At 35.0% G+C, this 10,064-nt stretch overlaps 1 protein-coding gene across 2 annotated transcripts; it reads left to right on the top strand.

Moving 5' to 3' along the window:
• The first annotated feature begins 3,567 nt into the window (after positions 1 to 3,567).
• LOC125672624 (uncharacterized) lies at positions 3,568 to 10,064 on the top strand. 2 transcript variants are annotated; one of them, XM_048908823.2, is made up of 5 exons: positions 3,568 to 3,764; positions 4,013 to 4,252; positions 4,964 to 5,104; positions 6,055 to 6,308; positions 8,603 to 10,064. In XM_048908823.2, the coding sequence occupies exons 1-5, from the start codon at positions 3,704 to 3,706 to the stop codon at positions 8,801 to 8,803; spliced, it is 897 nt and encodes a 298-aa protein (XP_048764780.2). In that variant the 5' UTR covers positions 3,568 to 3,703; the 3' UTR covers positions 8,804 to 10,064. The 2 variants fall into 2 exon arrangements, with proteins under 2 accessions (XP_048764780.2, XP_048764781.2); XM_048908824.2 differs by having other exon boundaries at positions 3,571 to 3,764; positions 6,058 to 6,308.

Genomic DNA, 10,064 nt, shown 5'->3' with positions numbered 1-10,064 from the left:
TTTATGTTGATCAGGTAAATGGAGTAATCTGTAGTCCAAATAAAAATGTAAAGAATGTTCGAACAATTGATATAAAACACGTCAGACAGCATTCGATCCAATCATAGCTTGTACATGTATTTGCAAATTCAATTATTGTAACAACTATAATCTCATAGTGAGTGACAAATTCGCAGCGGGACATAATAGAAACAAATATAACAGCCATAGAATATCTGAAATTCTTACTTTAAACGAAACTGTTGAAATCCCGGTAAAATCAAATTATATATCAGTAACCTGTCTTCTTTCTAAAATGGCCATGTACATTTGTATAGCAATATTAGCCCTTGATTAAAGGTTACAAAAATACATGTAATGCATGCACAGACCAAATCCCTCTTTAAAATTACCCACAATGCATTACGAACAAGCTCTCGTGTAACGAATCATTTGAGAGACATAAAAACTAAATGCAGATCATGGAATATTGCTACACAAATATGAGAATTTGAAGATGGAGAAGATGAAGTCATCTCGCTTTTCATAAAGCTGTGTTGTTTGCCGTAGACATCTTATCTCCATCATATGCTCAAATATGAAGCAGGTATGGAGCATTCGGTGGTATATTTTATTTCGCGTTCACTTGGGTATATATATTGGACATATATAATGGACATATATGTACATGTATGAACTAAAATAAACAATGTTGATAGATAAAACGTCGTCGATATATCTAGATGTTGAGTTGCAAGCCACAACAAGATATATTTTCTTCTCATGTAGACACTTTTGAATAAATTCTGCCTAAAAACAATACAAAAAACAGGTTAGGAAATAATGAAACACAATTTCTGTCGAAGGGAACTTCAACACACCATTGGAAAACATGATCGCAAAAGAATGCGTACATATAAATGTTATCAATGAGGAACTCCAGCATATTTTAAGATCAACTCAGAGTATTTTACGTAGTAATGTTTAACAAAGTATTTTTTAATGATTAACCACAAGATATTGATTTTTCCGTGTTCTACTTTTATTGAAGAAGCAGTTGCATGCAAGGTGAAGATAACGAACAGTGATCAATCTCATAACTCCTATAAGCAATACAAATAGATAGTTGGGCAAACACGGACCCATGGACACACCATAGGTGGGATCAGGTGACTAGGAGGAGTAAGCATCCCCTGTTGACCGGTCACACCCGCCGTGAGCCCTATATCCTGCATATGATGCCAAAAGCCTACTCTTTCGCGTAATGCCTGGTTCCACTGTCGTGAGATCCGTTACAAATGCCACGATTGACCATGTGTTTATATCTCTCAATTGATTCGATACGCAAGAGCTTGTTCTGTGTATAGTCAGTTTTTAAATCGAGGCAAGCTACTGACAAACAAGTTGATGGTACAGGGGTTTCAACAGTCTCGATTGAAGTCAGCATTTCGCAAATTCTATCGTCGTTATAACAATCTAGTTCGTCAATACAACCTATCATTGGGTCAAATGCTGTCTGAAATGTTTCATACCGATTGTTAAGCCGTTCTTGGCACACTGATTTTGACTACGGATACCTCCGTTTACCTGATCAGGATATAGAGCTCACGGCGGGTGTGACCGGTCAACAGAGGATGCTTACTCCTCCTAGGCACCTGATCCCACCTTTGGTGTATCCAGGGGTCCGTGTTTGCCCAACTATCTATTTGTATTGCTTTTAGGAGTTATGAGATTGATTACTGTTCGTTATCTTCACCTTTCGTAGCTGATCGCGGAAGTTTTCTAGGATTTCAGGTTTTGATACGAGATGATGCGACTTAATCTGTTCTTATACGATTTGTTGCTCTTTGATCCCGTTAGGTCATGATAGATACATTTCTCATGTCACGATCAGAATACCCGTTTAGATAAGATCACACGCGTTCTGATAAGATTGTCTCGATCAAGTTCACGATTGGACCTCAATCTCATACGAGCTACACGATCCGGGTTTTCGATTTGGAACGATCATGTGCGTGCAAATACGTTCGTATGAGTTACGATACGTTAATCACTAACAGGTGCGTTACGTTGCGATAGGATACGATTGTGATCGCAATGTCTTTCACGATCGAAGATGATCTACGATTGGACTCCGAAGGTATAAACATGTACATGTATAGGTATATACATGTACATGTATACAGCCCCATTGACCACTGACTTCATTTTTTACCTCAAGAAAGTTATCAATACAACCCACAACCACTGAAATTGGCAGAAGCTGAGGTTGATGACAACGTGGCATTTGGAGCAATGCTGTATGCTTATATCATAACTATCGTGACAGACCGTGTGACATCACAACGCATTGCAACAAATCGTGGTGTTTGCCTTGTAAAAGATTGACTGAGATCATCATGATTTGGCAGCATGATTAGCTGCGATATGTTGCACTTTGTTACGATGCAACACGTTCTGATGCTATTATAACGTCTGAAAATTAGTCGTGTTGATCGTAGAAATGTTTTTGACAATCGAAAAAATTTTGTACAATCAACACGATTATAACGACTGAAACCAAGATTGGGTAAGATTTGATACGATTACCAAAATTATTGCGATTAAGACCACGATTTCAATCGTGCTGCTAATCGTGAAAGTGAGAACATAGCATGAAGTGTTGAAAATTCGTACCATTTCATGCTGTTGATATGGGAAAAGTTTTGTGATTTCAAAACAATAAGTTCTATTTTATTAATTCGATCCTGAGTTATAATGTTATGAAATTCGAAATCATAACTGGGAAATAATTTATCAAGTATTTAATATATCATTTCAATAAAGTGTTAGTAAGATTAATTGATGTGAAATGATATGCTACTTCTATTATCATACAGTAAAATAATTTTGTATGTACACTATTACATCTATTAAAATTGTGAAGTCACTTTATACGATAGTCTTTTGGCATGCACACTATGCATATATTTCTTATAATATAAAGCACGTGTCATCTCTCCGTTTCTCATGCAAAAACCTGCATGAAATTCTTCTGAATTTTATATGAAAAACATGTGAACAAATTTCCCCCGTAAGTACTGATGGATCAGTGTCAGTCCTGTTATGATTACTACAGTCACATAGTCTACAAAGATTATAAGACTTATTTTTATTAAGTCCAGTTACATAAATGTATTAGGAAAGATTTTATGAAACCTACAAATATTGAACTGACACAATAAGGAAGTCATAATTCTCGTACAATTATTGCGACTATATTAGTCAGGTGTTGTATTTTTTCCCCATTTTATCAACTGCTGTGTCGATGAAACATAACTTTGTAAATTTACATATATGACATGTATGTTAAATTGTTGGAAAATCAGCTAATATAAGCACTTTAATATCCATATAGTAGCTTTCACGTCCTTTAATAGCTAGTCTCGTTTGATGGTTAACAAATGTCTTTAAGCAAAAACAAATCGTATTGTCGAAAAGAAATACTAGTGAATAAACTGCAGTATATCCATAACCTCTCACAACCATAAAATTCAATCTCAAGTGCAGGTATAACAGAGATGTGCTCTAAATCAAGGGTATCTATGTGTATGTGTATCCAAGCTGACCTACTGATAACGAATATTTATTGCATACGACATTGAACGTAAAATAAGAGAGTGGTAACATCATTCCCTGGATTTCTTTCTGGATTATACAACGGCTGAAGAAAGTCGGCTTGGCAATGTTTCGTTGGTTGATATTCCTATGTTTGTGTTTGTTTACTAATGGGCATTCAAGGAAAGGTAAAGTATATATCTAATATACTACCGCTATTGATATATCATTTTATTTTATTTTTGTTACTTCTGTGGAAAGGAACAATACGTGATATAAGAATAAGATTAATAATCGTTATTTTGAAAAAGAAACTACCAATATACGCCCTCTGAAAAAGTATTCTACGATCATTTTTTCCATCCCTGATCTATTAAACAAGAGACATTAAATTTTTCTGTTCTAAATGGCCTTGATATTTTATATCAAATTGCAGTTTACCTTGATGAATACTGCGGGAAGACTTTACACATTCAAGGACCCTGGATGCGTATGAAGCTGACAAGAAGGGAAAACTACTTAAACAACTTCAACTGCAAAGCCACTATAATTTCTCCAGAAATGACACCTTCAGGGAACCCCTCTCGCCTAATGGTGGTCGTTGACAAACTAGAAACAAAATGTCCAGGAGACAGACTCAGCCTGGCGAACGGAAATACCTCAATTCCTCTGCAAGGTAAGAAAGACAATTTATTTCATCATGTTTCTCAAAAAAAGTATAAGGACGAATGTAGCGAAAAAGAATCAACTTGTTTTTACTTGTCATTATATGGCTTCTTGAGATAAAATTCTGTAAAGCTGAATGCATGTGCGATATACTACTTGTGAGATATGAAATTATTTAAAACTTCAATACTTTGACTAACTGCAGTAGAAATAACTTTGAAAGGGAATACAGTCATTTGACATAAATTTAAGAGAATCATGAAAGGTGAAGATAACGAAATGTTGACTTTAAACGAGACTGTTGAAACTCCTGCACTATCAAATTGTTTGTCAGTAGCCTGCCTCAATTTAAAAACTGACACATACCCAGAACAAGATCTTGCATATCGAATCAGTTGAGATATAAACACTATATGCAGGTGATCATGGAATATTGCTACATAAATATTGGAAGTTGATAATGGAGAAGCTGAAATCACGATGTAATACACCTTGCTTTTCATGCTTTTCAAGTATTTTATAAAGCACAGAGATTGTAAGGAACTCTTACGTAAACATAACTGCCCTAATATTAAGCACAGATTCACTATACATGTACATGGATGATTATATCCGCCCTATCTAGGGTTTAACTCGTGATCCTTGGAACCAAATCTCCTAGAAGCGTGTGTGACATATTACTAATCTAAAATCCCAAATAAACTTTATGCTTGTATTTAAGGATTAGCATCATACTTATGTGGTGAACACAAACCAAAACACGCCATCTACACAGTCTCCTCGATTCTGGTCGTCAGCTTTCAGAGCGATGCTTCCAAGAACGATGATGGATTTGAACTCTACATCACACGCTTCCATTCAGGTAAACATTCAGTTCCCAATACCGATTGTTAATTGTCATTACTTATTCATACATTGCATTCATTTCTGTAGAATTTTCTTTGAACAATTATTATCATCAACTTGAATTCTACATAGGGTTCTTATAGTCAGTCAACATATTCTGGTGCTTTACAGTAAGGATTACTCAACATTAAGATGAAAAAAGATATACATTCTTTCTTGCCAAATTCAAAAATAAAAGTGATTGAGACTGCAATTTTTCTCTAAAAATAAAGACGGAATACGCATTCTGTACGTTTGGTGATTAATGTGATTATCACTAGATATTGATTTGAAATGATTTTCATAATTTGCTTACGGGTTCACTCCTATCTCAATGGTATCTGCTGGTGGACTGTTAGTCCCCGAGGGTCGCTACAACCCAGTAGATAAGTACTTCGTTACTAACTTGAAAATACGGATGTATATTTAATTGCTGTGATAGAATTTAGAAATTCATTTCAAAATTAAAGATTATCTCCCTCATGCATAATTCTTATCCTTAGACGAATTTGACTCCAGTTTTTCCCTAAAATAGCTCTTACAAGTTTATTATTGCGGATTTCAAAAATTTCGGTTGAGCATCACTGAAGAGACATAATTTGTCGAAATTCGTATCTGGTGCATCAGAATTGGTACCGTATAAGTTTTACATTAAAATGTAATGCATTACCAGTAAAGAAGTTATTTTCTCTAGTCGCTTACTTGTGTAGCATCTCGGTTTCTTGGTTGTTGTTTTTTTCTTTTCTTCCTTTTTTGTGATTTGTTTGGGGGTTTTTTAAGTTGTGAGGTATTTTATGAAAAGAAGGCGTGGACCATATAAAACTATATATACATACTAGTACCTTTAATGGAATTGTTATAGGGGTTGTTGTCCAAGACGTGTTCCTGACTGATGTGTAAAGAGGGCTTTAGCGTCGTTATATTTAGTAGGTATCTGTGAGGAGAACGAGTTTCGATGTAACCGCGGACCATGCATCGCCAAGAGTCTTCACTGTGATGACCATGACCAGTGTGGGGATGACTCGGACGAGTGTGCGTGCGAGTCCGGGATAGTGGGTGTTCTAATTGGAGCCATCTGTCTCGGGTCTTTCCTCACCATCATCACTATATGTTGCTGTTGTTTCAAAAATCGATCATGTAACAGATCGAGGACACAAGGAAGGATCATACCTCCATTTAAGGTATGATGTTTGAAAGGTTATGAACAATCGTCATCATCAATTTCAATCCTTTCTGGACACACCTCCACCTTCTGGAAGAGCCGAATCTTCTAACAGTAGTTAGTATATGTACCTCTATTATATCTGGTACCTAGTACTTAGAAAGTATACAATCTAATATTTCTAAAAACAATTCATATTCAAACGGAATAAAAAGTTAATGATTCATTTTTTCATTATTTCAAATTTTATATCAAATTTATCCTCATTGATTATCTTGTGTCATGCCACAGTGGTAAATTCACTCCCTATTAGGTCTTTACATAACGATAATTTCCGAATAAAATGGATAATATTTAATTCTATGCAATCATTCTAAACTAACTCGAATTCGAACTAAAACCTCAGATATACTTTTAGGAAATGTCATATGAAATGAAAACATTTCAAAACTTTTTATTTATCCGGTAGAAATACATATTGGCAAAGTCCATAACTTTGTAATAGTGTGAGACAAGAACATAGTTACGACATCATTTATTATATCATATATGTTAAGCGGAGTTCATTTTTCTTTTTGTACCATTCATTTCTACTTAACCTCTTTCATCTAGTCTTTTCGAAATTGATCTATATACCACAAGAGATAGGCAATATTAATCTGTTATGAAGTAGTGCATGTTGACGAAAAGAATTCTCAAACGGCGATGCAGACCGGGAAGACTGATCTAATGATAAATGTTTAGAATTAAGCATAGTATTTGTATATGAAAATGTTGCTAAAGTTGCAAAATTATCATAATTTATTTCATATATGATATATTTTATGAAGATTTTACCAGAGGCCCTTGGGCCGCATCGCTCACCTGATTAATTGATTTTATGAAACCAAAATATTTTGATTCTAACCACAATTTCAATCTTGTCCAAGGGTTAAATTTGAACAAAGTTGAATGTATTGTTTGCATTAACATTTCATATACATGTACATGCATGTCCTATTAAAATGGCCAAGATTTTTTACGAACATTGCTATACGTATATTCCCATGCAAAACATTTGACCCCAACTCTTGATATCATGCTTGAGATCCAAGGGTTATGATATGAACAAACTTGAATTCAAACTACATTACAATACTTACTCTTTACTCTGATATATTGTACTCATGTGGCTCTTGCGAATATGGTTTATCAAGAATTTTCCTTGATATTACTATGCAAATCTTTTAGTTGCTCTCATGACCCAATTCAAATTCCAAGAATCATTGTATGGGCAAACTAAATTCAAACTAATAGACAATATTTTCATCGTATTGGACAATTTGACCAAATAATGATTCTTCAAATTTGTAAAGTGTTTTATATAAATTTTCATTAAAGATACTCCAGGTTATTTCAAAGAATTTGTATTTAAACATCTATGTAGAAATATATTTCCTTCCTTTTGTGATCCCGTCCTAGTACCATGAGTCATGGTTAGGAACATGCAGAAGCATTCATACAGGTTTTGGCTGCTTTGGATCAGTAGTTCTTGAGACGATTTTAAACAACTCACTCCATAGGCGTAGCTTGGGTTCGAATATTACCGAGGCAGAAGCTATCGACATTTTAACAACGTAAAAGGTGTTTTTTGTTGTTTTTTTTACCGAGGCAGCTGCCTCGGTTGTCTCAATGGAAGCTACGCCACTGCACTCTGTTCTCGTTATTTTGATTATCCCCCTTCCAAAGGGGACATGACGCTCCATTTGAGCATACATGTATTTTATTTATCCAGGGATATTAATTTTAATTGATCCACTGGTTCTTGAAAAGGAAATCGATCTGTAAACAGTTTACGACAGATGGCAGACAAAACGTGGTCAGGAATTTCCTGGTAGTCTTCAGCCTCATATGATCAAGATAAAGTTTTACTAATAAATAAATATTGTATGTAGTCGAGGGTAACATTTGAAAATATTCATCCCGACAAAACCATAGTCAACCGAGGCGTAGTCGAAGTTGACAATGGTTTTTCGAGTAGTGAACATTTTTAAATCGAGACAGGTTACTGACAAATAAGTTGATATTACGCTAGTACAGGGGTTTCAACAGTTTCATTTAAAGTTAGTATTTCGAAAATTATATGATAGTTTCAATCTAATGTGCAAGGGTTGCTTACCCCTCCTAGGGATCTGATGCCACCTCTTGTGTGTCCAGTGGTCCGTGCATGCCCAATTTTGTATTCTTTATAGTGTTTAAAAGATTGATCACTGTTCTGTATATTCACTTATTTATATGAATATATACAATTTTAATCATTCATGTTTTATACAGGGAGGTAAAATTCACTCAACGTCATCCAATCATGAGGACAAAACAAAAGTGACTTCTCCAGAGATGATTTTAACCATGCATACGCCGGCACAGGTACCACCCCCTTACCTATTGTCACCGCCAGCATACACAGCTGTGTCCGATTTCACTGTAGTGGACCAAAGTGGTGGACCACTGCCCGTGAAAACTCCCATCAGCTAGGACTTGTTTCAGTTAAAAATTTGCATCTGCTTATCGTACAAATTTAGAATTTGTAATCAAAGTCTAATTGAGAAATGCCTGTATACCGTATATCAGATTTTTTCCGTGTCATGTTTTTTTCCACGAATCAGAACCTAAAACAGTATATTAAATTTACGCGAATCAATTTTTTACTATTTCAAAGTCATAGCGAAAATATAATTCACGATTATCTAAACTTATGAACGAATTAGGGGTAAAAGCCGGTATTTGTACGTACAACTCTTAATGTGTTATCCAAAAATTCAGTCAATGAAACAATTTACAGGATTTCTGAGTTACTGTCGTAATTATAATCAAATCTCAATAAGGATGATATTCCCGCTTCTATGAATCCATCTCTGATGATTCCGGGTTTTGTTCGCATGTAATCATAGAGCTTTGTCAGCCATTTTGCTCCAAGTGGCTTCATCCGGGTTAGAGATCAATTGAACTGCATCTCGTCAATTTCGGAAGACACGCACATACCTGTGCTGCGCACCAGTTTTCAAAAACAATTGTTCACTTTTGTTTACACTCAAGTATATTGTAAATATGTACAATTTGGAAGTATAGTAATGTAAATCACTGTTGGTTAGCTAGAATGGTACTAGTACAAAACATTCATCGATAATTATTTTCAGTTTAAAACGGCCATACACCATGTACCGTTACATCTGTACAAGTATGAGTCGCTCAGGTGTAATTATACATTGATTGAAGCACAGACCGTGGCCCATTTAATTAGCTTGTCCTTTCTCAAATAAACATCGAGGCTTACATACCCGTCACCTGGCGCTTGTCGGATATAGGGGGAAACAAAACACACTGAACACAGAACTTTCACCGCATTATTATCTGTATGCTACTCTATTACAAAAAACAAAGCTTTGTATCAAATTTACGCGAATTTATTTTCCGCGATTCAGAAATCGTCGCGAACAAAGCGGAAATTAGATACACGCGGAAAAAACCCTGATACACGATATCAATGCTAAAAGTATAAATGTTACTTGTGTTTGAAGTAAAGACAATGGCATCATATCTGTTGATTACCTGTGATACAAACTATGAAAATGTTATTATTAAAAATATCTGGTGAAATGGAAACACATACATACAATCATGCTTATTCTTTTTTATGTTTTCATTCGTTATTCTTTTTTTTTCTTTCTTACAAAACACTATGTTTACTTGTGAATTATCTAAATATAGGATGTTATTAAACAGAAAATTTACTGAC

Source organism: Ostrea edulis, chromosome 1 (genome assembly GCF_947568905.1).
Source record: "Ostrea edulis chromosome 1, xbOstEdul1.1, whole genome shotgun sequence".
Lineage (NCBI taxonomy): Eukaryota > Metazoa > Mollusca > Bivalvia > Ostreida > Ostreidae > Ostrea > Ostrea edulis.
This window is presented reverse-complemented; position numbering and strand designations above follow the sequence as displayed.

Excerpts from the sequence above, each read along its gene's own strand:
- LOC125672624 (XM_048908823.2), top strand. The coding sequence starts at position 3,704 with ATGTTTCGTTGGTTGATATTCCTATGTTTGTGTTTGTTTACTAATGGG. Across the intron at positions 3,765-4,012 it reads TAATGGGCATTCAAGGAAAG|TTTACCTTGATGAATACTGC; the intron begins GTAAAGTATATA and ends ATCAAATTGCAG. Across the intron at positions 5,105-6,054 it reads CATCACACGCTTCCATTCAG|TAGGTATCTGTGAGGAGAAC; the intron begins GTAAACATTCAG and ends CGTTATATTTAG.